The 26,445-nt window shown below is 56.4% G+C and overlaps 1 protein-coding gene and 1 non-coding gene across 2 annotated transcripts; one reads left to right on the top strand and one right to left on the bottom strand.

Moving 5' to 3' along the window:
- The first annotated feature begins 10,452 nt into the window (after nt 1–10,452).
- Nucleotides 10,453–10,582, top strand: LOC114220566 (small nucleolar RNA SNORA18). The gene has a single exon (XR_003611591.1). It is a non-coding gene; the product is annotated as a small nucleolar RNA SNORA18 (small nucleolar RNA).
- Nucleotides 10,583–15,903: 5,321 nt separating this feature from the next.
- On the bottom strand, nt 15,904–18,231 carry CD248 (CD248 molecule). The gene has a single exon (XM_028118416.2). The coding sequence runs from the start codon at nt 18,229–18,231 to the stop codon at nt 15,904–15,906; it is 2,328 nt and encodes a 775-aa protein (XP_027974217.1).
- Between the last annotated feature and the right edge of the window lie 8,214 nt (nt 18,232–26,445).

The following is a 26,445-nucleotide window of genomic DNA, read 5'->3' as shown; positions in this document are numbered from 1 at the left end:
ATGACCCCCCCCCACCACCACCACCACCACGTTCCACCCTGTGCAGCGGCTGGTGATCCAGCTTAGGGCCCTCTCCGGTTGGGCGGGGTCGGGGGAGGGATGTTTTCAGAAAGCCTGGGATGGGGGAGGAGTCCTGCGGACAGCTGTTGCGTGCAGCTGAGGGCTGCCTCTGGGCTCTTCCCTGCACGGCCGAGGCCACATTGGGAGCCCTCGAGCAACCCAGAAGCACAAATTGGTGGTTTGGGGCCATGCCTGGTCGGTCGGGCTGGCCTCCGCGAAGCTGAGGAGCTGGATGTGGCAGCTCCACAGCCTTGGCCCCGCTACCAGCCCCAAGTCCCGCCCTCCTCCCCTGACCTGCCCCTCCCTGCCTGCCCTCTGGTCTCTGCTCAGGGTCGTCCCCGATCAGACTCTGTGGCACAGCCCCTGTACTGGGAGCCCGGTTCTTGAGCACAGCCTTGTCCCCCGTGGCCCCCTGATTTTCCCTGGTGTACCCTCCCCCACATCCAGCTCCCCTATGACCTGGGATTCCTTTTCAGGGCCCCGCCTGGATCCTGCATCTCCTGGTCTCTGCTCCTGTCCCCCCAAAGCCCACCTCTGCCTCTGTCAGCCACGCACACACACCCAGGCTTTGCCCTCTCATTGCTCCCCCAGACTTCTCTGCTCTTCACCTTCCTGATGACCCACGGGGCCCAGGGCCGCAGGGCATCCGAGGGACCTCGGCCTTGGCCACAGCCTCTTGGACGATGCACCCACTCCGCCATGGAGGCCCCTGCTTCTCCCATTGGTGGGGCCTGGCCTGGGGACACCATCCCTCCTCCAGGGAGGAGAGAGTGGTCCCTTTCCAACTGGGGTTTCCACCACCTCTCAGGGGCCAGTGGGGGAGGGAGGAAGCAGAGAAGATGCGGATAAAATAAACGGTATGAAATGGAAGGTCTTCTCACGTGGATTCCTAAGTGGTGGGTCCAAGGCCACTACAAGAACAATGGGTCACCTGGGGTCAGCGATTCAATGCTCCGTTCTGGAAGGGGATGCCAGGTTGGGCTCCAGTGTTCCCAGGAACAGGGTAAGCTGAAAGGGAGCCCCCCTGTCCAGCTGAGGGCCCGAGACTCAGGTTTGAATTGCTCTGAGCAGCTGATTCCAACCAACTGGTATTTGGGTCGCTTCTAACGCATTGTCCAAGTGGTCCGTCTTCCAGCCCAGTGGGGGTTTTAATTCCACAGCTGGGCAGGCTGAGGACTAAGAGACCAAAGTGGAAGGAAAGAGCTATGGTCTGTGGTGCAAGTTCAGTGCGCCTGTTGGCTACTGGTGTTTGGGGGAGTGGACGTTGAGCATGTCAGAGGATACAGGGTGGGAAACAGCCAGCCCCACATCAGCCCATGAGATCTGAAGACCGAGAACAAGGGCAAAGGAAGGGCCTCACTCACTCCTGGCAGTGGCATCTTCCCATGTACGGCCGTGCAGGGTGTTCACTGTGCCAGGGCACTGGGCTGAAGGACAAGTGTGGGTGGAGGCCAGCCTGTGGGCTACCCCTCAAGCCCCTGCATGGAGCTGCACCCACCTGCACAAAGGCCCCAGAAGGACTAGTGGTGGCTCTAGAAGGTGCTGGGAACAGATGGGATTCCCCCCGGGGAAGAGACAGGGCAGAGGGTGTTCTGGGCCATGGGAGCTGCCCGCACAAAGGCCTGGATGCAGGGCATGAAGCAAGGCATGAGGAGGAGGGAGAAGCAAAGAGCTGTGAAACAGTTTGCTGAGGCCTTCGATAGCAAACCCAGAATTTGTCCGTAAGCCCGGGCAAACCAGAACCATGAACGTGGCTGAGCAGGTAAGTGACAAGGTCAGGGCCACATGCTAGAATTTTAAGTGAAGTCCAACTGTCTGCTGGCCATGGGGGAAGGTGCTGTTAGACCAAAGCTTTCCCTGGGCATCACTGCCTCGCTTCTTTGGGAGTGAAGTCAGTTCTTTGTTCAGAAGCAACTTGAAAAAACTATGGTATCCAAGCATTTAAGGAAACTGCATGGACATTGTGTGGGGGGAGTGGGGGGGGGAGGTTTCCTGGTTCCAGCTCCTGCCCATGAAGAAGATTTCCTTCTTCCATTTTCCTGCTCTAACACCACAGTCACGAACTACCTGCTAGCTATGATCCACTATCCCCTCCTTCTCAACAACAGAACCCCAGTTTTACTTCAGATGGCAATGAGCCCAGCTAAAAGGCAACATTTCTAGCCTCCCTTGCACATATAGTGTGATGCTGTGACTTAATTTTAGGATATGAGATATAAGCAGAAGGTGTTGGAAAGGATTTTTAAGAATGCCCCTCGAGATAGAAATAGTATCTGTGAAGGCTAGTTCTGTTCTCTTGTTTCATCCTGCATTCAGCCTGGAATGCAGATGTGATGGTTGGAACTCCAGCAGCAATGTTGGATCAGGATGTGACCTTGAGAATTGTGCTCATGTGCTGAGGCTAGCAGAACAACAAGATAAAAGGCCCTGGGCTTCTGATGACACCATAGGAGCTTCCATATTATCCTTGGGTTGCCTACTTCCAGATTCTCAATAAGAAGGAGAAATAAACTTCTAGTTTGTTTTAAGCTACTGTTTTTTTTTTTTCCTTGTTTCTATTACTGGCATCCTATGTTAATTATCTACTGCTACATAACAAATTACCCCAAAACTTAGTGGCTTAAAACATCAATAATCATTATTATCTCTCCTGGTTTCTGTGGGTCAAGAATTCAGACAGAGCAAACAGGGATGGTTTATCTCTGCTCTGGGACATCTGGAACCTCTGCTGGAAGATTCTAAAGCCAGGGGCGGAATCATCAGAAGGCTCATTAATTCATACGTTGAGCAGTTGGCGCTGGCTGATGGCTGAGGGCCTAACTAGGTCTATTGACTGGGACACCCAAAGAAGTCCTCTCCATGCAGCTCGGGCTCCCTCGTAACATGGTGGCTGCTTCCAAGGACAAGTGTATCAAGAGAGTAAAAGCTGTTATTGCCCTTTATGATCTAGCCTCAGAAGTCACACATGCCACTTCTACCCCTTCTATTGGTAAAGGTTATTAAGAAGATCCACCCAGTTTCTAGGGGAGGAAATATAAGACCCCACCTCTCAATGGAAGCTTGTCAACATCACATTGTAAGATTGGCATGTGGGAAAGGAGATATCCTAGCGACTATCTTCAAAAATGCAATCAGCCACTGAGCCAAATGCCATACTTAACTGATAGACATCTACAGAGTGGTCTGCAAAATGAACACCAACCTTTTTATGGTGCTGGTTTGAGGGAAGAAGGTGGTGACGTGACAGATGTGGGCCAATTGGGGGCAGAACAATCTGCTCAGGTCATTTATTGGGGCCCTCTGACCCACGATAGCTTAAATATGGCCACAAATTCTTCACAGCTTCCCCCTCAAGAGGTGGAATCTATTTCCCTGCTCTTTAAATCTGGGCCAGCCTTGTGACTTGCTTTGACCAATAGAATGTGGTGGATGTGATGTTTGCACCTGGAGAGGTTGGGTCTTGAGAGGCCTTGCAACTTCTACCTGTGGTGTCTTGGAGCCCCGAGACCACCATGCTGTGAAGACACTCAGCCTCGCCTCCTGACAGATGACAGGTTGTGTGCAGGAAGACTAAGGTCCCTAGTCAAGAGCTAGCTAGCATCAGCTTCCAGATATGGGAATGAGGCCATCTTGGGTATGCGAGACCCAATCAAATCACTGATGACCATAGATAGCCACAGGAATGACCCTGGCTGTAACTAGCAGAAGAATCCCCAGGCTGCTCCCAGCCCAAATTGCTGACCTACAGGTTGGTGAGAAATAAGAAATCCTTGTTGTTTCATGACACTAAGTTTTGAGGTGGTTTTTTGCGTGTGATGGATAGTTGATAGGCCCTGGACCCACTTCTACTTCAACGATAGGGGATCCCTGGGCCTGCACAACCAGGTAGAGAAGAGGCTCACGAACCCCAGTGTCTTCTGGACAGCTCCCATCTCCTGGTCTCCTACTGTCTCATGTTCACGTGTTCAGTCTCTGTTACAGCCAACATCAAGTCAGGAGAATTCTTAAAAGGAGAATGATGTCTGAGGAAGGGGACAGAGCCTTGTTCCAAAATCCCAGAGGCCTCTGCCTTTACTCTCTAACTGAAGCCTGGCACAGCATGGCCAAAACAGAGCATTCGACTTCCAACCTGCACCCAATTCTGCCCCTCTGTGTCTTTTCCATCTCAGGAAACAGTGCCACCATTCACCCCGTTGCTTAAGCCAGACATTTGTGTAGCAGCCCTCTCCTTCTCCTTCTTAACTTTCTGTTACGTAACATTTCAGGCATCACAAAAATGGAGAGACGGGTGCAGTGAGGCCCAGCTCTACAGCCATCACCCATCATGACCACTCTCACATCACCCCCCCACACACACCCCTCTCCTCCCCGCTCCACCTGGGACATTTTGAAGAAGACCCACAAGCTGTAGCGTTTCATCCGTGAACACCTCCTTCCCCCCACCCACGTGAGATCTACCACCTGGATTCCTACCTACAGCAGCTCCCTGAGCAGTCCCCAGATCCTCTCCATCCCAAGCCACCACCTGGCTTCAGGTGCCCAGGGGCCCTCCTCCAATGACTACACAGACTCCACGAGCCTCCCTTTCACTCATCCCCTTCAGCCCATGGAGCATCATCTTCACATGTGAATCAGATCGCATCTCCACCTGATTCAACATACACTGGTGGGGCGCCTGGGTGGCTCAGATGGTTAAGCGTCTGCCTTCGGCTCAGGTCGTGATCCCAGGGTCCTGGGATCGAGTCCCGCATCAGGCTCCCTGCTCCTTGGGAGCCTGCTTCTCCCTCTGCCTCTCTCTCTCTCTCTTTCATGAATAAATAAATAAAATCTTAAAAAAAAAAAAAAACATACACTGGTGCCCCCTACCAAACATCAAATATAGTCCAGGCTCCTGCCCCGGCCCTCAGATCCCTGTGGACTCTGGCAGATGTCCATAGGCTTACCTGGAGCCTGCCCCCCTTTCCTTACAAAACACCAGCCACAGGGGCCTGCTGCTTGATCCTAGAACAAGCCAAGCTCCTTGCGGCCTCGGGGTCTTGGCACACACTGTCCCACCTCCTGGAGCTCTCTTCCTTCCCCTAGCTCTTCCCTTGCTCCCTTCACCACTCAGGGCTCAGCTTGTGTGCGAGTCCTGATGGTCTAAATCCATCCCCTACCAGCCCCACTGCTATCCTTGCAATAATTTCTATGTAAGTGTGTACAAGTTTATTATTTGTTCTTCTGTTAGAACTAAAGCTATGGGAGGCAGATGGTCGCAGATATAGATCTTGGAGTTGGACAAAGTCTGCCACTATGGCATGGGCAAGTCACTTACCCTCTCTCTCAGTCTTCTCAGACCAAATGGGGGATAATAATAGAACCTACTGACTTCAGAGGGTTGTCATAAGGATTGAATAAAATCATATGGTACCATGCTTAAAACAGGGCCCCAATATCGTAAATGCTCACTACATTCAGCTATAATCATCATTAGTACTATTATGATTATTAATTATGAACAGACACTCCATATGACACAGACACATGCTTCACCAGCAGCTAGCACAGAATTAAGGCACAGTGCCTGCCTCACCATAAATGTCCAGTCAGTATGTGCTAAGTGAATGATTCCTGAGCCCCTATGGACACCTCCCACATCCGGGGTTACTGTGCCCTGAGGATGGAGTCTTGCAGCCACTTAGCCCAGGGCTCAGACCAGCCACAGGAGCTCTGCCTCACTTGGCCTCACTTGAGGTGGAGCTTTATGATCCCCAGAAAGTGAATGGGCCCAAGAAGGGCACCCAGGGAAATGTAAGCTGCCTCCCCAGCCAGGGCAAACCGCGCAGTCTTCTGTCTCCTCCATAGATCTAGGCCCAGGACCCAAGGCCCCTTCGAGAGCGTCCCCCAGGTGGCTGGCCCCTGCCTTTTCCACAAGTTTCATCTTCTCTCTTATGTCACCCATGCTGCCATCTATTCTCTGGAGCTCCCGAGGAAAGTCATCGCTGAGGTGGCCAGGGTGTATCTGGAAAGGGTAAGGAGGATCAGGCGTCCAGCCAAAAATTGGACGTATCCCTGAGTCAGCGTGGGCAAGGAGTGCTGTGGCCCTGCTACGTGAAGGCAAACAGATCCTAGAAGTCAGATTCCACAGAAGGAAAGAAAAACAGACTGGCCAAATTGATAAATGCACATCACGGGCCTGAGGCTCTATGTACTACGTCTGCTCCGAAGAGGAGTTTCTGTCCAGAATGTCAGCTCAGACCCAAATCAACTGGTTTTCAGTAACCTGGGGTCCTACTCCAAAAGACAGGCGTATTTTTCTTCTCTTTGACTGCTATTTTTGAAACTTGTAAAATGAAAGAGACCAAAATAAAAATACTGAATTCTTTCAGTAGAAGAATTTCAAAGATTTTTTTTTTTTTAATTTGACAGAGAAAGAGAGAGAGAGAGAGCACAAGCCGGCGGAGCAGCAGGCACAGGGAGAGGGAGAAGCAGGCTCCCCACTGAGCAGGGAGCCCGACTGGGGCTCGATCCCAGGACCCTGGGATCATGACTTCAGCTGGAGGCAGACAGATGCTCAACCGACTGAGCCAGCCAGGCGCCCCTCAGTAAAAGAATTTCAATGTATGTGTTATAAAAGCACAACATGTCAGGGCGCCTGGGTGGCTCAGTTGGTCCAAAGCCGGAAATGTCTCCTGATGCAGCTATGGTAGCACACTGTCCCCCTCTGGCCACACAGCCACATGGCCAGGAATGACTGTTAGGGGGTCACAGGCAGCAAGGGCCCCTCCCAGCTGTCTGGACTGCAGCATAAAGTGGCTGGAAGCTCTCAGGTGGCAGTTTCTCTCTCTCATAAACAAGCCAACAACAAAAAGTGGGCTTTCTCTTCTGTCGGACTTACTGGACGCTCCACTGCAGGACCTGTTCCCTGTGGCCAGTGGGATCTCACACCAACCTAGAACGATCTTCCTGGTCTCCAAGTGTGGTAAGCAGAACGGTGGCCCCAAATGTGTCCACTCTCTAGTCTCCGGCACCTGTGAACATGTTACCCTGCATGGAAAAAGGGACTTGCAGCTGTGATTAAAGTTAAGAACCTTAGGGCCGCCTGGGTGGCTCAGTTGGTTGGGCATCTGCCTTCGGCTCAGGCCATGATCCCGGGAGTCCCAAGATGGAGCCCCACGTCCATCCAGCTCCCCGCTCAGCCGGGAGTCTGCTTCTCCCTCTGCCCTTCCCCCTGCTCATGCTCACTCTCTCTCTCACTCTCAAATAAATAAAATCCTTAAAAAAATAAAGTTGGGCACCCAGGTGGCTCAGTCGGTTGGGCATCTGCCTTCAGCTCAGGTGGTGATCCCAGGGTCCTGGGATCGAGCCCTGTGTTGGGCTCCCTGCTTGGCAGAGAGCCTGTTTCTCCCTCTCCCTCTGCAGCTCCCCCTGCTTGTGCTCTCTCTCTCTCTGTCAAATAAATACATAAAATCTTTTTTTAAAAAAATAATAAATAATAAAGTTAAGAACCTTGAAGTGGGGAAATTATTGTGAAATATCCAGGTGCAGCATCCATTTCACCCAGCCCTTTGGGGGCTTCTTTGACCGGCCTATTTTCAGTGGCCACAGAGAATGGAGAATCACTGGGGCCTGGTGAAGCATCAGTCTGTGGACTGGGCAGCTAATGGTTGGGATAGACTGACTCTACCATTCCTTTCTCCCCAAGTCTTGCAATTCTTCTCTCCGTAAGTATTCCAAAGGAAGTCTGACTCTTCGTGGTGTGGGCCAATGCTAGGTCCAGGCTGGAGCGAACCCTCTGGAAAAAGCTGCCACCAGATGTCTGTGTTAGAGCAAGAAAATCAACCTTTCCCTGAGCACCCCCCAAGACAATCCATGTGTCAAGACCCAAAGAGTTCCTTTCTCCTGCCTGGTAGCACACCCCCAAATTCCAGGTTTGCATGCTCTTCGCTGACTTCCATCATTCATCCTGGATGTGACATTGTCTTCCCAACCTGACTTTTGCACGGCACCCACAGGCCCTTTTGGTTTCCGTTTCCACCCTATCACCAGCCACCATGGGGCCAACCTGGCAGTAGAGTAGAGAAAGGGGGGAAGGGGTGTAGGCATCCCCAATCCTGAACCTCCCTCCCAGCTCTCCAAGTGTCCTCCATGAGGATACAGCTGTCAACAAGACCTTTCCTTTGATGTAGGGCCTGCCACACTGCAGCAAACTCACAGGAAGTCATAAAATATTATAAAACTTTGAGAGAAACACAGAAATACCCGACATCTGTCAGACAACTGGCAGACTGCTAGCTTGAGGCAGTTCACAGTTTCAACACTGGATTGCACTACGTGCCTTTTGATGACATAATATCTCTGTGAATCTGGGTTTTTGGCAGCTGCCGCGATCAAAAGCAAGTACTATTGGGAAAGTCAGTGTGTAACAGGAAATGAAAGTGGCGACGTCCAGGGGCGCCTGGGTGGCTCAGTTGGTTAAGCGACTGCCTTCGGCTCAGGTCATGATCCTGGAGTCCCGGGATCGAGTCCCGCATTGGGCTCCCTGCTCAGCGGGGAGTCTGCTTCTCCCTCTGACCCTCTTCCCTCTCGTGCTCTCTATCTCTCATTCTCTCTCTCTCAAATAAATAAATAAAATCTTTAAAAAAAAAAAGAAAGTGGCGACGTCCAATCTGATTCCAAGTTTTGAAAAGTTGTGCAGTGCCTAACAGGCACACATATCCTCCTAGCAAGTGATTGTGATTACTGAAGAATAAACATATGCTTCCATCTTTCAATGTATGTGTATTATTCTTTCAAATGACTACTGAGGTATTAAAATACAAATACCTCTTGGGGGTGCCTGGGTGGCTCAGTCTGTTAAGCATTGGACTCTTGACTTTGGCTCAGGTCCTGATCTCAGGGTTGTGAGATCGAGCCCCACGTCAGGCTCCACACTCAGCATGGAGTCTGTTTGTCCCTCTCCCTATGCTCTTCCTTCCAATCCCTCCCTCTTTCTCTCTCTCTCAAATAAATGAATAAAATCTTTTTTTTAAAGTCAGAATTTTCCTTTTTTTAAAGATTTTATTTATTCATTTGAGACACAGAGATACAGAGAGAGAGCACGAGCAGGGAGAGAGGCAGAGGCAGAAGGAGAAGCAGGCTCCCCGCTGAGCCAGGAGCCCGATGTGGGGCTCGATCCCAGGACACTGGGATCATGACCTGAGCCGAAGGCAGACGCTTAACCATCTGAGCCACCCAGGTGCCCCAATAAATAAAATCTTTTTAAAAAATACAAGTACTGGGTGCCTGGGTGGCTCAGATGGTTAAGTGTCTGCCTTTGGCTCAGGTCATGATCCCAGGGTCCTGGGATCGAGTCCCGCATCGGCCTCCCTGCTCCTTGGGAGCCTGCTTCTCCCTCTGCTTCTCTCTCTCACTCTCTCTCCCTCCCTCTCTCTCTCCGTCTCTCATGAATAAATAAATAAAATCTTTAAAAAAAAATACAAGTACTTCTCATATTTATTAAATGGAACTGTGAGGCATGTTTTTGGCCCAGGAGCGCCATGAAAAACCCACTGAGGTACTCAGGATATGGAGGATACCACGAACCAAGGGAGACTGAGAACCTCTGCTATAGGGATTTGGTGGGTTTGGGACTTCATCTTGTGCTGATTCAGCTCTCCCATGATCAGGTGTTTTGTTTTGTTTTGTTTTGTTCTTTTTTTAAAGATTTTATTTATTTACTTGAACGAGAGAGCACAAGCAGGGGAAGCAGCAGAGGGAGAGGGAGAACCAGCCTCCCCGCTGAGCGGGGAACCCAACGGAGGGATTGATCCCAGGCCCCTGGGGTCCTGACTTGAGCTGAAGGCAGACACTTAACCGACTGAGCCACCCAGGCGCCCCCGCCCACGATCAGTTTCTGGACTCTGTCTTCAGGGCTCTCCCGAGCCAGCTAAAGCAGACAGCACTTCTTGTAGAAGTCTGGGCAGTCACCCTGAAGTTTTTTACTGGCCTCCAGCAGCAAACCTTGACTCTCCTCCTAATGAGTCCTTTCTTCTCTCAGACAGATTATTGTGGCTAGAGTGGCTACTCTAGTATGCCCATTTTCGTAGGAGGAGACAAACAGAGAGCAATTAGAGGACCTGCCTAAGGCTCCCCAGCCCTCGAGATGTGGAGCTGGAATCAAAGCAAGGCTGTCTGGTGCAGAATGCCTGCTCTCAGCCACGACTAGTTGCCTCCCAGAGAGAAATCCCTTAACTCACCAAAACCATGCTAAAGCCTGGCCACTGCCAGATGCCCTAAAACTGCGCCTGGACTGGACCCCTCGTCTGGATTCCACATGGTCACAGGTAATGCCTTGTCTGCCAGTATCATCAAAGCCTGATCAGCCCGGGAGTGTACACCTTGCAGTCTCCTTGGTAAAAGCAAGCTCCCCCTGTTGAGTTCGTCCCAGTGGGGCTTTCTCTGTAGACCTACATCACTGGAAATGCCTCATAGAGTAGATGTGTGGTTTCCTTAATTCACAGAACTACATGTTAAATCTGTGGGAAAGAACTACAAGACATCTATCTGCTAAAGCTGTGCGAAAGGCCTAACAGTCAAGCATTTTATTTTATTTTTAAAATTTTTATTTATTTAAGAGAGAGCATGCACGCACGAGTAGGGGGAGGGGCAGAGGGAGAGAATCTTCCAGCAGACTCCCAGAGGAGCCCAGAGCTGGCACAGGCGGGGCGGGGGGGCAGGGGGGCTCCTGTCATGATCCCACGACTCATGAGACTCTGACTCTGAGCCGGAACCAAGAGCCCGATACTTAACTGACTGAGCCACCCAGGTGCCCTGCAGTGAAATATTTTTTTTTTAAAGATTTTATCCATTTATTCATGAGAAACAGAGGGAGAGAGAGAGAGAGAGAAGCAGAGGGAGAAGCAGGCTCCCAAGGAGCAGGGAGGCCGATGCGGGACTCGATCCCAGGACCCCGGGATCATGACCTGAGCCGAAGGCAGACGCTTAACCATCTGAGCCACCCAGGCGCCCCTGCAGTGAAATATTTTAAGTTTTAGGTATTGACGTATCCCAGCAATCTGTACAATTCTAGGGTGTGATCGTTCAGGGGTGAATATGATTTGAACTTATTCATGTTTAGAGAGTGCCTGAAATTGAGAACCAGAAAGATCCATCTACTCTTCCCCTAAATGTGGCCCTAAAGTAAAGAAATTGGATTCCAAAGATTATAGGTGGGGAATTTCTGAAGTATGTCCATATCCAAGTGGAGATCAAAGAAGCCGATCGTGGAGAATTGTGAACTGACAGTGACAACTGTGGATTGAACAAAAGTTCTTTTTAAAAGGGCTATTTTGAAGATTATGACTCTGACTTGGGAGGAACTACGGTGATTGGCAGTGGAAGGAATCACGTAAAATTCCTTAAATAAAAATGTATTGACTTAAAAAAGAAGGCAAGTTTCCTGGGAGGTGGGCATTTTCTAATCAGAGACATGGCTATCATAATGGACTGGCTCCTCTAGGATTGAGGATCACAGAATCTATCTGGGTTCAAACCTCCACTTACTAACTTGGTCAAATAGGGTGAATGGCCTGACGCAAGGCACTCGGGCAAGTGGCCTCAGCTTCCTCATCTGCAAATCATGGTGAGAGTGGCACTCACTGCATGAGGGTTCTGGTCCTCAAGTGGGTAAAGACATGTAAAGCCCGTAGAATAGGATGAGGCAGACAATCGCTGCTGCCAGCATTCTAAGTATTATTTTCATTATTATTTGGCACCAAACCCTACTCCCATTCATAGTGGCCAGGGCGCCAGAACTGGGATCCCATCTGGAAAGCATCTTATTCCCCAGACTTTGAGTTGCTTGGGAACAATGCCTGATGCAGGAAGTGAAGGGTGTCCAGCTGGGTGCTGGTACCTACTGGAACTCAGTAGATGTTAGTGCTGCCCCCTTCACCAAAGCCACAAGCCTTGTCTGTCCCAGTAATGTTTGAAAAACATTACATTGAGCCCCTGGTACGGAACTGCAGAGTGTCCTGGACTCCTGGAGCCCCAGTCTAGTGTGGGAGTGAGCAGGCGAATATTGGCAAATGTAGTGATGAGCGCTGATAAAGAGGTCTGCCCTGAGATCAATCCTGCTCCCAAACCTGTGACTCTCAGCTTCTACATGAGGGTCTGTGAGCCCAAACTCACTCCCTCCTGCCGAAGGCACACCTCTAAGGAAGGTGTCCACACTTTGGAGCACTAGTTGGGGACGGGGAGGACCCAGCCCTAAGGATTCAGGTGAGAGCCCGTGCTTTCGCCCCTGGGAAACGGGGTTCGTGGGCAAGGTACAGCAAAAGTCCCAGCAGGCGCTGTAAAGACTGGCGGGGGCCTCTTCAGCTAACAAAGACCCCCTTGGGGTCTTCCAAATACGACAGAGGACCCATGCGAGTGGATCTGCTGTTTTGCTGGGGGGCAAATATTTGCCGAAGCGGCCAATATCTGAATAACACGAACATTTAATAAATTAAGCAAGTATTTATTGGGCCTTAAGGTGCTTTGGGAGAGGGGCAGGTTCACGGTGCCTGCAAGCCCAGGCGCCGAAGGCAGGTGGCGCCAAAGGCCCATTCATCCACGCCTCCCGTCGGGCTCTCGAACTCATCTCAGAGCTCCCTCCAGAGAACCTGCAATCTAGGCGACCAGAAACCGTGAGTAGGGAAGGAGACGGGGTGCCAGGGCCGGGTTCGGGGCATCCTGGTCAGGGACACGGAGTTCGGATCCACACTAGTCTGAGCATATTCAGAAGGCGGTGAGCGACTTTGGGAGTCCCGGGCCCCAGATTCCCGCGAAAGTGGAACCTATAGATGGGCGTGGCTATGCATTCACAGTAGGTGGAGCCTGAGAGAAGAGATTGGGTTACGCTCTCTGCGTGGGCAGATTCTTTTGCAAGATGCCGCCGGCAAGAGGAGCTCTGGGTGGGCGGGACTTAAGGGATCGTCAGGGTGGAGTTTGTGAGTATCCTTAGTGGGCGGACCCGAGGACTCTGTAGGTGGGCCATTTACCTCAGTGTGCAGGGAAAGTGTTAGCCAGACGTGGGCGGAGCTCTTTTCCCAGCAAGGGGCCCCGCCCCTGCGATTTGAACCGCTGTGAATGGGCGGGACTTGTAACTGGGGGCGGAGCCTGAAGAGGAGCTTAAGGGGAACCCGTAACCTCCTGGAAGGCGGGATTTGCAGCTGTTCCGGACCGAGAAAGGGTCTCTGCGGGATTCCCTGCACTCGTGAACCGGGTCTCCGGCTCCGAGGAGGGGTGGAGCTTGTGGTTCTGTTATGCGGGGCACGCAACGCGGCGTGAGGAGAAAGTGTAAACTCTGGGCGGAGTTTATACTTCCGGGAAGCGGGATCTAATAACTGCCAGTTTGCGCGAGCCGCCCTGAGGAGGCGGGGCTTATAGCCTTGGTGGGCGGAGCTGATAGAGCAGAGGAGCAGGGCAATGGTTCTGCGAGAATCTCTGAGCTGGCAGGGGGCGAGGCTTGTGGCTTTGGTGGGCGGGGCTTCTGCAGAGCTCCCGAGGGGCACTTTGACAGTAGTGGGTGGGCGTGGCTCGTAGCTAGGCGGGATCTGTCTGATAGTGAGGGCATCCGCCTGCTGGCGAGGTTCGCGCTTGGATGAGAAGGGGTCGGAGAGTCGATGGGCGGAGCCTAAGACACAGCTCCGGGTCTGGGCGGAGCCCAGGCTGGGCGCAGGCGGGGGTTCTGGCCTGGGAAGCAGTCTGTTTAGGCCCGCACGCAGCTCCGCATCTGTTGCTCATTACGGGATGACAAAGAGCCGGCTCTGGGCCCCCTTCCCCACTCCCATCCCCTCCCTCCGACAGCAGTGCATTTAACTCCTTCCTGCCCTGAGGGTGCTCTGGATCCCCTGCCCAGGGTCTCAGGAGGGAGCTCCAGTCTGTCTCATCCTAGCAGGCTTTGTCACCCCCCAGGCTGCGCCCAGACCTCCTTCTCAGACCCAGGCCTCCAGGCTACCCCGCGACTCCACTCTCATGCATTGAATCTCTCCAGCGGCGTCTCCGAGGTTAAACACTTGGGCAGGATCTGGCGGGGGCGTCTGGTTTGAGTTAGGGGAACATGAGAGCGGGGACCGGGGGCGGTGCATAGCGTTCCCTCCACCGCCTCCACGGCCCCCGGTTCGTCCCCAGTTCTGGCCCCTCCTCTACCGGTCCCCTGGGGCCCGGCTCAGGCCCAGGCCCTGGGGCCAGAGGGTGGTATAGGGCACCCCTCCTCTCCTGTCTGGGTGGTCGTGGTGGTTCTGCTCCGTCCTAATTAGAGGCTCCTTAGAGACTGCAACTGAAAAATTACAGAGGCAGTGGGAACCGGAGCCTCCCCAGCCCAGGTCCCGCCTTTCCTGGTCCCCAAGGCAGTGAGCCCAGGATGAAGGAGTTTGCCAGGTTCCTGCAGACTGTGATATTTGACCATCCCCTCTGGATTCATGGGACACCTCAGCACTGAGCAACTTGCTCAAGCTCTGATCTCCTGGGTTTTCTCTGACCCAGCACCACCCACATGGAGAAGGGCAAAATGTGGCCCAGGCCTTGCTCAGAAGCCGGCCAAGGGAGCTGGAGATGGGATAGCTCTCCCAGGTTCCGTGCTCTCCCCATCCCAGCCTGCTAGGCAGTGATTCCCACCTCCTCCCCAGAGCAGGGAGGAGGGGCACCTTCAGAGCACCTATAACCCAGAGGAGTGGCAGCAACCTTGAGTGACCCTGGGCCCCAGCTGCCAACTTCTGGGCAGCCTGTGGGGATGGGATGGCAAGTACCAGAAGACAGAAGCTCACCCACTAGATACCCTTCACTCCCCAAAATCACCAGACCCAGAGCTTAACTTTGACTCCTAAATCCCAATTTGGCTCCTGTTGAGCAGAAGCCCTCATTCTAGAACACTCCCCCATTTTCAGCCCCACTTTCTTGGAGTTTTGGTAAAAAGAGGAACAAATATTGGGGCGCCTGGGTGGCTCAGTCAGTTGAGCGGCTGCCTTCAGCTCAGATCATGATCCCAGGGTCCTGGGATCGAGCCCCGCATCAGGCTCCCTGCTCCGCGGGGAGCCTGCTTCTCTGCCTGCCACTCTGCCTGCTTATGCTCTCTCTCTCTGTCAAATAAATAAATAAAATCTTTTTTTTAAGATTTTATTTTTATTTATTTGACAGAGACACAGCGAGAGAGGGAACACAAGCAGAGGGGGTGGGAGAGGAAGAAGCAAGCCTCCCGCCGAGCAAGGAGCCCGATGTGGGGCTCGATCCCAGGACCCTGGGATCATGACCTGAGCCGAAGGCAGACGCTTAACGACTGGGCCACCCAGGCGCCCCAATAAATAAAATCTTAGAAAAAAAAAAGAGGAACAAATATGAAACTCCATGCCAAACCTCCCACTCCTGGGTTCGCTGTGTGACCTTGGGCAAGGCTCTGCCCTCTCTGGGCTCCTGTTTACCCAAGAATCTCTGAAGCATACCCTCCCTTAAAGGGTCTTACCTTATTTCCTTGGGGCCCAGACAAGCTGAAGGAAGTTCCCCTCTTTTTTGCTGAGTCCTCCCAGACCCTCCCCTCAGACATCAATGGGGGTCAGGAACTTTGGGTGAGGTTGGCACCCCGTTTATTGGAGAAGACCCCAGCACCCACCCCCTGAGGTCCTGGGGGCCTCGGTGTCTCCTCTGTCGTGAGTGCTGGGCCGGGGAGCAGAGTTCCCAAGAGTCAAGTCTGGTAGTTGACTGAGAAAGGAGCCTGGCTGGGCCCGGGGGGGGAGCAGGAAGCCCTCTGTCCAGCTGGGCAGCCCCCATGGGTCCCTGGTGCAGCCTGAGCCATGTGTCCAACGCACGCCCCTTCCCCCCACCCTGCAGAGGGGGGGCTGCGCCCCATCACACGCTGGTTCTGCAGGTCTGCACCCCTGTGAGGCTGCCCCGGTGGGGCATCGGTTCTGTTGGGCCCTTGCTCCCAGCGTGGGTGACCCAGCGATAGCAGTCGGTAACTCGCTTGTTGGGTGCGTGGGGGCCACAGCGGGTGCAGTACACGATGCCCAGTGCAAGTAGGACCACCAAGAAAACACATGTGGGCACTAGGAGTGCCACCAGCAGCCACCGGTCATCCCTCCGGCTGTGGCCTGCTGGACTGGCCTCCCCCCCCAGGGCTGTTGGGCCTGCTGTGGGCGCTGCTGAGGGCATCCAGGGAGCCACCTTGGCGTCACGGGCACCTTCCCTTGGGACTTGTGGGGGTTTGGAATGGGGGTGTGTAGGGCTGGTGAATGAGGTCTGGTTAGTGGGGCTCTGAGGGGGCTCTGAGGTGAGGGTAGTGTCGGGGGCTGGGGGCTGGGTGGCAGAAGACCCAGGAGCTTGATGGGCAGGGAGCACAGGGGATCTGGAGGTAGCGGTCAGGGGAGGCTGGACAGTCGAGGTAATGGGAAGGTGGGTGGCCTGGGCTTGGTGGGCTGGGACATCTGGGGTGACGAGGGGTTGATGGGCACTGAAAGTGTTACCCAGAGGAGTATGGTTAGCAGGGATTTGGGGCACATGAGCGGTGGTCTGGGTATCAGTGACCTGGGTGTCTGGAAACACACGGGACAGTTCAGGATATTTGGCTGAGATAATCGGGGGCTGGTGAGCAGGGGGCCGTGCTGGGCGGGTGGCAGAGATAATCGGGGGCTGGTAGGCAGAGGGCAGATCTGGATGGTTGGCTGAGATCATGGGGAACTGGTGGTCAGGAGGCAAAGCTGGGTGCCTGGCAGGGACCATGGGGGGCTCGGGGGCAGGGGCCCGGGGTGGGCGTGTGGCAGAGATGATAGGGGGTCGGTGGGCAGAAGGCAGCGTGGGGCGTGTGGCAGAGACCACCACGGGTCGGGTGACAGAAACCACTGAGGAGTGGTAGGGGACCCTGGGGGCACTAAGTGGGGGTGGCCAGGTGGGGTCCAGGTAGGGCATCCGATGCTCTCCCTCCTCTGGGAAACTAGGTCTATAGGCCAGGCCAAAGTCAGGCGGCTGCGTGGCCTCCATCCATGGGATCCCAGGCACCTCCGTCCAGCTACCATCAAAGGTCTCCCAGGCCTCATGTTCAGCTTCTTCATCCCCTTCATCTTCCCCGTCATCCAGCAACTCGTCCCCTAGGTCCTGGGAAGCCCGGGAACCCATGGCCCCAGCGGGGCTGCAGCTGATGCCATCAGCCTCAAGCTCATGGCCCTCCCTGCAGTAGCACTCGAAGCCGCCGACGTAGTTGACACACATCTGCTGGCACACGCCGGCGATCTGGCACTCATCCGTGTCCACGCAGCGGTGCGGCTCATCCTCGGCCGGCCAGAAACCCAGGCGACAATGGCAGCTGTAGCCCTGTGGCCCGCCAGGCTCACACTGTTGCTCACACGGGGCATGGGCACATGGGTCCTCGCAGCTTTGCCCGTCCGCCGCCAGCCGGAAGCCTTCAGTGCAGCGACAGGACACGCGACCGTCCACCTCCTCCACGCACTCGTGGTCGCAGCCCCCGTTGTCCGGGCCGCAGCCGGCAGCCGGGCACAAGGGCCCGGCCCGAGACCAGCCCACGCCACCCTCAGGCTGCTTCACGCAGAGCAGGGAGGCTTCTCTGCCAGCCTGGCACGGCACGGCAGCCACGGAGCCGAAGGGCAGCCACTCAAACTCGGTGGAGACCAGGTGGAAGGGTGTGGTGTAGACCGCCGGGCCTGCCTGGCCCGCCTCGTCCAGCAGCGCCGGGCAGGAGCCCTCGAAGCCGAACTGGCACAGGTAGCCATCGACGGCCAGCGTGCACGAGCCCTCGAGCCAGCGATGCTCGCCGCTCGCCTCAAGGGCGGCGCAGCGCTGGGCCGGGCAGGGGCCCCCTGTGGCCGGCTGGGCCCAGTTGGTGAAGGCCGTGTCCTGGTCTCCTGTGGTCCATGTGAAGCCGCGCAGCGGGCGCTGGGGTTGGCATTGCCGGGCCTGCCGCTGCAGGCCGATCCACAGCAGCCGGCTGGCCGGGCCGGAGCCCACCAGGCTGTCCACACGCTGGGCCTCCTCGGGGGTCCGCGGCGTGGCCAGGTCGCCCCCCAACTCGCGGCAGGCCCGCCAGGCCTCCAAGAAGGTGCGGCGCCGAGGGAAGAGCGCATAGCAGCTGCCGGGGCCGCAGATGGCCCGGGGCTCGGCTGCCCAGGGGGCCTGGCCCAGCGTGGGCACTGCGGCCGCCCAGGCCAGCAGCAGGCGCAGCAGCATCGCGATGCCCCCCGACTGGCCCAGGGCCGGCTCGCGGCCGCTCTTGACAGGGGGAGGGACCGGGGCCTCTGGCAGGCGGGCCGGGGGGCGGGCCTGGGCCGGGCTCAGGCCTTGTAAGGAGTGGGCCGGGGCCGCTGCCAGCTCGCGGCTCCCGCTCCCCCGGGGCCGCTGGAGCAGGAAGCGGTGGGGCGGGGGGCAGAGGTGGGGGGGTTGCTGGAGGGTGGGGGTGGGGGGGCGTGGGGGGGTGGGGAGGGTGGGGAGGCGCAGCTAGCTGACTGGGAGTCGAGAAGAGGGGGGACACGCCTGCCCAGGAGGCTGGAAGACCCTCAGAAAAATTCCGGCAGTCTGGGGCTCTTGGCGGTGGGGTGAGGTCCCTTCCCACAGACTCGCCCGAGATCCAGTCTGGACACAGCGATTTCATCGCACTTGTGAACTGTCTCAGGGCCCACCTGCTCGTCATACATGTGGAAACATGCTCTGACTCATGCCCTTCACATGACACATGTGTGTGTGTGTGCTCCTCTCCCCACACAGGAGCGCTCTCCTGACACACTGTCCCATCATCCCAGACTGGTACATGCTCTGACGCGCTAACCCCCTCGGACGCACATACGTGAGTGGTGCGGCACTCTACCTGCCCTTACACAAGGCACCCCTCACGTTCGCGTGCAGCCCCTGAATGGAATCCACCTTGAGCACGCAGGCATCAGGCATGGGTATCATCAAACCCTCATTTATGAACTAAACTCCTGCCTCAACCTCCCCCCACCCCCAAGCTTCCTGGCTCCAGCTGGACCGGGTGTGTGGGGGGAAGGAGGAGGGGCAGGGGGCTGCCCTCCCTTCACCTCTGCTCAGCCTGGGGCCCTGGGAACCTGGGCTTAGAGGGGGAGGAGGCAGCCCCCAAACAGGAAATGCTTCTCTGGGCTCCTGCTGCAAAAGGGCAGGGTGCATGAGGGCGGGGGTGGGGGTGGGGGTGGGGGTGGGAGGGTGGGGGCAGGCAGGGGCTAGGCTGCAGGCAGGGTGAGCAGGGCTGGCTGGGAGGGGACAGGCTGGGGAGAGGCCATGTATGGGCATGAAGCTCACAATGACACATACATGTGTATGTGACACAGGCGTCACATGTGTGGAGCCTCCCCTGCCCCCAGAGGCTGCTGTGTGGGCCTGGCCAGGGTCCTCTGCCCGCCCCTCTTGGAGGCCTCTGGAGGCATGTGCACTGAGCCCATCATCCAGGATGGTCCCTGGGGAGCTGGCTGTCAGATTAACCCATGAACACCCACTGCACTCTTAGCAGAAGTTTGAGCCGGGGGGTGGGGACGTGGAGGAGAGGCTCTGTCCCTCAGTGCTCTGCCATTGATGTGCTGTGTGACCGCCGGGAAGTCACTAACCTTCTCTGGGTCTCCGTTTTTCTTATCTACAAAATGGGGTTATGTGTCAGGGCCTTTCAGCTCAGCAGGGCTATTGTGTCACAGCTCTCCGCGTTGGTAAATACACTTTGTCAGCTGCAAAGTATGAGGCAAATGTTCCTTAGTCTTCTGAGCAAATCTTCTGGGTCGGGGGTGGAGACCAGAGCAGCTTTGCTAATCACCTTACCGTACCAGGGCTGGCCCAGCCCACCCGGACAGTCCGCCTGAGAACGAGGGCTTTTGAAGCGCTTGCTATATGCCTGGAAGGTCGTTCTTTTAAGGTCTACATCTGTGAAATGTATAGAATGATCCCCCTTCTCATGAGAGGAAAGTCAGTATGGGGCAGTGCATCCTTCCCTTGGCTCAAGCCCAAAGCCTTGAGATCATCCTTGACCCCTCTTCTCCCACACCCCACTTCCAATCTCTCAGCAAATCCTGTTGACTTCACCTTCAGGATAGATCCACAATCTGACTGCTTCTCGCCACCTTCTTTGTCACCCACCTCTGGCCCTTGCCACTGTCCCCTTCCATCCAGATTCTTGCAACGGCCTCTCCTCTGGTCTCTGTCTTGCCTTCTCCATCCTGCCAGAGGGATCCCTTTAAAACCCAAGACAGATCTGGTCACTCCCCTGCTCAGAACCCTCTGGGCCCCCATCTCACTCAGAAGATGGGCCAACATCTTGGCCATGGCCTCCAGGCTGATGTGGTCTGCCCCCAAACTTCTTACCCCACTCCCACTCACTCCTCTGCTCCAAGTACTCTGGCTTCAGCTGTATGTGAAACTTACCAGGTCCGCATCTACCTCTTGTACAGACTGCATTGTGCATTGTAAGATGTTTACAAGTATGCCTGGCTTCTACCTAGAGGCCAGTAGCATCCCTCCAGTTGGGACAATCAAAAACGTCTCCAGACACTGCTGAATGTTATGCCCCCCCCCGCTGAAGAACTCTTGCCCTAGGAGACTATGGCCTCCATGAGGGCAGCATCATTGTCTTGTTCCCTACTGTATCTCCAGACCCTTGAAAGTTCCTGGCCCATCGATGCTGCTCAGTAGGGTCTGTCAAATGAATGAATGAATAAGACTCAGATAAATGAAGAACCTGGCCCAGGGCCATGCTGGGGGAATCCAGGATGCTATCTGGAGCCAAAGCCCACCTGCTCCTCACACCTGCCCAGCCTTCCCCAGAAGTCAGACCATTTCAGAACTGGGAGATCCCTGGAAATCAGCAAACCTTTTTGCAGGTAGGGACGCTGAGGCCCAGGGAGTCTCCGAGCTAGTCTGTGGCAGGGCTGGGACTAGAATCAAGGCTGCCTGACTTCCGTTCCAATTCTCTTTTTGCTGCGGTGCCCTGAGGAGCCGTCAAGCCCTGTCTGAGACCTGGGCATGGCCTCAGGAAGTGAGGATGGGGGAAGGCGTGGCAGCAAGAAGGCACAGCCTGGACAGAGCCCTGAGGTGGGGGAGCTCAAGATGCCTTTGGAGAATACAGAGGACTCCCCTGGAGTGAGGGACGTCTGGAGAGACCGTAAATAGTGAAGAGGGAATGTCAGAAAGGGCGTAGGGGCCTGGCTTGGAAGGTAAACTACCCCTAAAAGACTGGCCTCCATCGCGGGGGCCCTGGAGAAGAGGTATGATGGGAGTTCCCTGTGGCTGGTGTGTGGTGGGTGGAGGGGGGACTGGAGGTTGTTGCAATAGTCTGGGAGAGGGGAGGGAGCTGGCTGGAGAGCCGGGCAGCAGGGCGGGCCGGGCTGGGGGAGGCAGCCTCTGGAGGCTCCTTAGGGGCTGGCCAGAGCCTGATCCAAGGGTGTGGCGGGCCCAGTCATGATTCGGGCAATGGCCCGTGCTGGGGCGTCTGAGGGGAGGCTGCAAGCCGTCTGGCGAGTAGGCAGGTCAGATCAGAGGTCAGGACTCCAGCCTCAGTTGGAGTGAGGGGTTGGGGGGCAGGCAAGAGAAGCAGGAGGAAGAGGGTCAAAGGCCAAATTCCAGATGGTCTGGCTGGGCTGACTTGCAAGTAGAGGGACTGCTGAGCCAGGAGGGGGTGGGGGTAGAGATGAGCGGGGGCACCTCTGACCCCAACAAAACTAAGGATTTTGTGGGTGGAGAATGCGGCTTGGAGCTGCACCTGGGTGCCTAGCATTCCCCTGCTTCCATCCAGGTTGGGAGAGATGGAGTCGAGGTAGCCTAGGAACTTCCTACCCTAGTCAGGATGGGGAAGCAGTGGCACAGCATCAGGGATCTGGGGGTGAGGGGACAGAGAGGGGCTGGTTGCGGTCTTACTCTTCCTGCCAGTCCCATTCAGCCTGACTCATCTTGCTTCCCCCTTAGCGCAGAGAAGATGCTAAAGAATGCAGTAAATGCTTGGATGATGGGTGGGTGGATGGATAGATGGGTGAACGCAGGAATGTGCACGTGGGCGGAAGGGCGGTGAGGTAGGAGAATGGGTGGATGCCGGGGATAATAGATGGATGGAGGAAGGAGTAAGTAGATGGATGGATAGATGGCTAAGTGTACGGTGTGCGGACGAGAGAAGATGTTGAGAGGCATGGCTGGCCACAGGGATTCAGGCAGAAGTGCTAATTCATAATGCGCCACACCACGATGGATGGTGGGCTCAGGATGCGACTCGGGATCGGTAGGAGTGTGTTCCAGGAGGGCAGGACCGCTCGGACTACCACTGGCAGGGATCATGTGTGATGCTTCCTTGGTACCCCAATCTGTCTTCTTGGTTGGGACCCGAGGCCATGGTGTCTTCCTAGCAGGGCTGGAGACAGCTTGGGACACCAAGCTCTGCTCCCAGTGTGGGTTAGGAGGCTGGAGTTCTCTGCTCTGACCGTGGCCCTTATGGCGAGAGCTCACCTCAAGACGGCCTTGAGAACGGAAGCCCACTTTCCCAGAAGGAGCCTTGTCTTCCAGCTACTGGGACAGGCCAGACAGTGGTTTTGGATGCAATGTGTGGGCCCGTGGGGGTGGGGGTGAATGCGGCCTGCAGAGGGGTTGGCCTGAAGAGAGCCCAGTGTAACAGCCAGGATGGGGGGGTTGAGTATGATTGGGGGGCGCCCCCTGGGCAGGCGTCCTAGAGCCTTGCCACAGCCTCCTGCTGAGCCAGCACATTGCTTTGTGTACAAATCACCTCCTTCCCTCCTTTGTCTTTTGTCCCCATCCCCCCACCTCCCTCCATTTCTAAATCCTTCCCAAACCACCCCAGCCTTCAGGCTGTTCAGGAGGAAGGGCCAACTGGTGGGCAGGAGGCGCCTGGTCTTGGGTGGGAGCTGCAGGAGGGGACGTGGGAGAGGTCCCAGGGCAGAAGTGGGGAGGGCAGCCATTTTGGCCTCCTTCCCCTCCCCACGTGCTGGTGCCGCACCCTGTGTGCTTCTGGATGGGAGAGACCGCAGGAAGGGGGGGTGCTGGGGACTGGACAGGGTGGGAGGAGGAGAGGCTTGGGGGGAGGTGGGGCCCGGGAAGGAGGGGTGTGTCCAGGCCTGGTCCCTGGGGGTAAGGGATTCTGACAGCTGGAGGGGGCTGGGGGGTGGCGTCCATGCGGAGAGAGACGGGGTGTGCTGGTGGGTGTACCTGGGTGTCTGTACACGCCCGTGTGCACGTGAGTGTGTGTGCTTGCCCGGGGCTGGCATTGCTGAGGGTCCACGCAGCTGGGTGATGCGTGTGTGTCCCCACAGGCCCACACCTGCGCCCACAGCTGTGAGGGGAGAAACACAGGGCTCCCCTGGATCGCCCAGCCTGGGCACAGCTGGGGGCCCAGTCCCTCTCCTGGCAGATGCCTGGCCTGAACATCTGGCCACATCTGCCCACAAGGATGGCCATCCTGGAGCCCACCGCAGACCTAGAAGGGCCCAGCCCTGCCGCTCTGCTCAGTGTCCTCTCAGCTCAGAGAGGGACAAGGCTTTGCCCCGGGTCACAGAGTGGAGGCAGAGCAGGGACTAAGTCTGGGGATCCCAGGAGGGGACAGCTGGGACCTTTGCTGTTCCTGTCCTTCCTCTGCTGCTCTTTGGCTGTGAGGGTGGGGACTCTGTGGTCCCTGAGGCATCTGCCAGAAGCCTGCCAGCGAGAGTGACCAACTTGTCCCAGTTTGCTGGGGACTCTCCTGGTCTCGGCACTGCAAATCCTGTTATGCTGGGAACCCCGTTAGCCCCTGTGTCCTTCCCTCTGCTCCCCCAGTGTCACCCCCGTCTCCACCTGCACCCTGGAACTTTCCCTTCTTTTCCTGCCCCCTCGCTGCCCCAGGGATCTCTGGGGTCTCACTGTCCCTCGCACTGTTTCTCGGCCTCTCTCTTCCCTCTCTGCTGTCAGGCGTCTCCAGCGCTCCTGTCACTCTCTGGGGTCTCTCTGTCTCCTCTCCTGTCCCCAGGATTGTCACCTTGTTGGTTTTTCAGGTCTGTCTCTCTGTTCTCTGCCCACTTCCATATCTTCCCTGTCCGCCTCTGGTGTCTGCCCCCTGTCTCCCCATTCCTGTTCCAGCATCTCTGGCTCACCCCCTTCCCTGGGTGGTCCAGGTCTCCCTCCTCTCCCCCGGCACACACCCCCAGGGCTGGCTGGGGTGGGAGCCAGGTCTGGGGGCTGTGACCGGGCCAGGAAGGGGAACCCAAGCAGACATATTTATGTTAGGACTTCAAAGTGGAGCAGAGCCTGAGGCAGGCTTGGTGGGGGCCAGTGGGGGTAGAAGAGGGGAGGGGGGTGGTGAGCCAAAGCCTGATTAAGGTTAGCTCAGGCCCCTCCCTGGTGAGGGTCTCCTTGGTGACACTTATCGCCCCCATGGGACACTGAGACCTAGAGTGGGGACAGAACAGGCTATTTTGGTGCAGAGTTCCAAGAAAGGCACTTCCTGCAACCCCCGTCCTGCCTCCAGCCCCATCCTTTCTTCCTGTCACCCTGCAGGAGCAGCCGGGTCCTCTGAGCATCAGCCCAAGCCAGGGAGGCAGGGGGCTCAGGAGGTGGCAGGAGCAGAGGGCTCCATCTCAGCAGGAAAACATCCCTGGCGCTGGGACAGCCGTGTGTTCTTGGCTCTCTGGAAGAGGCCTCGCCTGGCAGGGCAGCCAGGGTCTGTAACCCTGTCAGCCCTGACTGGGCCAGCCGGGTCCAGTCCTTCAGGGCCTCTGGGGTCCACTCCGGCTGCCGGCCTGAGGGCCCAAGGGGCCAAGATGGCCGTGAAGGTCACCCCACCCCTGCCCCCCACCCTTGGCCTAACCCCTGCTAAAGACACCCAGCTGTTGGGGCTGGGAAGGCGTGGGGTCAGGGGCCCAGGCCCCGGGTGGGGAGGGCGGGAGGGGCCGATTGTCTCATCCTGTGGGCTCAGCTCCTGTCCTAAGGCCCTCCCAGGGGCCAGACCCAGCAGACACCCCTCAGGCTGGGCCACCCTTCAGGAAGCCCCCTCCCAGACTAGAGGCTTGCTCCGGACCCAAGATCCTTTCTAGTGGGAAGCCCACCCAGGCCCCCAAAGCCCCAGCCCCTGGGTCATTACCCCCACCCTCCCAGATCCTCCCCAGGCTCTTCCCGTGAATCACTCAGGCTGGAATCTGATGAGCTCAGGCCTCCCCGCCCAGTACTGCCGGACTCTGCCTCCTTCCTGGCCACTGGGGTTACCACACCCCCCACGGGGGTCTTCTCAGCAACTTCCAGCCCCCACCAGGGTCCACCATGGCCTGGAATGGCTGAGTGTGGCTGGGATGGGCTGGGGCTGGAGTGAGATTAGTCGGGATCAGGGCTTGGACCTCTTCTACATGATCAGAAGTATGAAAGTATGTGCGTGTATGCGCACGTGTGCGTGTGCGCCTGTGTGCGTGTGCGCATGTGCCTGTGTGTGCACCTGTGTGTGCGTGTGCGCGTGTGTATACTTCCTATGCCTGTGCAGCGTGAGAAGCAAGCCCACATACCGTGTCTGAGGGGGGGACTTGGCGGTGCTACCCGGGTAGGTGTATGTCGCCGAATCCCTGTGTAGCACTCACCACGTCTCTGTGTCAGCCTGTCCCCATGGATGTGTGTCACCGAGTCACACTCTGAACCCGAGAGGCAGGGAGGGTGTTGAGGGAACGTCTGTGAGCTTGCAGATCTGGGGATGTCTGTCAGAGTGTGGCTCAGAGGAGGGGCCCGTGTGTGTGTCACCGTGTCCCATCCCGCAGGGCATGAGGGACTAACAGTCTCCAGGTGTTCCCAACACTCTGAGTGTTCCTGTTAATGCTGGGGGTGCCCAGGTGTTCCGCACATGACCGGAGCCTACCGGATGTCACAAATTCTGTGTGCAAACAGGAGTCCAGATGTTTCTGTGTGTTAAACTGGAGGGGGGCGAACATGGGTCACAAGACCATGGCAGAGTGTTAAATGCTCTGTGCTGACGGTGAGTGAAGGTGGTGGTGTGGGTCTCAACGACTGCTTTTCTCCCCACCCCTCCCAGGGCCCCTCTCGGGCCACTCCACAGGCCCTGGCTCCCGGCTCTCCTTCCCAACCTCTGTTGGCAGGACTCCTGTTCGCAGGACGAGCCCAGGGCCCCACTGCGGGGATGCTTCCGCACCCTGGCACCTGGCCGGGTGTAGGAGCTCCGAGTGCCCGGGGTTCCTGGGTGGCCTCCTGCAAGAAGGGGGCCGGGCATGTGCCTGGGAACGGGCATGCTCGCCCCCTGGCGGCAGCGATGGAGAATGCGCCGCCCCAGCCCCAGGAACTCGGAGGAACTGTTTAGGCTGCGTCTTCCCGAATCAGTCATTCCACATCCATCTACTAAGTGCCAGCTCCGGGCCACGCATTGTTCTAGGCCCCCGAGATTTACAGGCGAACAAGGCAGACTTGGCTCTGGCCCAGTGGGGAAGA

This window comes from Eumetopias jubatus, unplaced genomic scaffold (genome assembly GCF_037043125.1).
Source record: "Eumetopias jubatus isolate StellerSeaLion01/CBP00866 unplaced genomic scaffold, mEumJub1_p1.0 scaffold_13, whole genome shotgun sequence".
NCBI classification, from domain to species: domain Eukaryota; kingdom Metazoa; phylum Chordata; class Mammalia; order Carnivora; family Otariidae; genus Eumetopias; species Eumetopias jubatus.
This window is presented reverse-complemented; position numbering and strand designations above follow the sequence as displayed.

Excerpts from the sequence above, each read along its gene's own strand:
- CD248 (XM_028118416.2), bottom strand. The coding sequence starts at position 18,231 with ATGCTGCTGCGCCTGCTGCTGGCCTGGGCGGCCGCAGTGCCCACGCTG.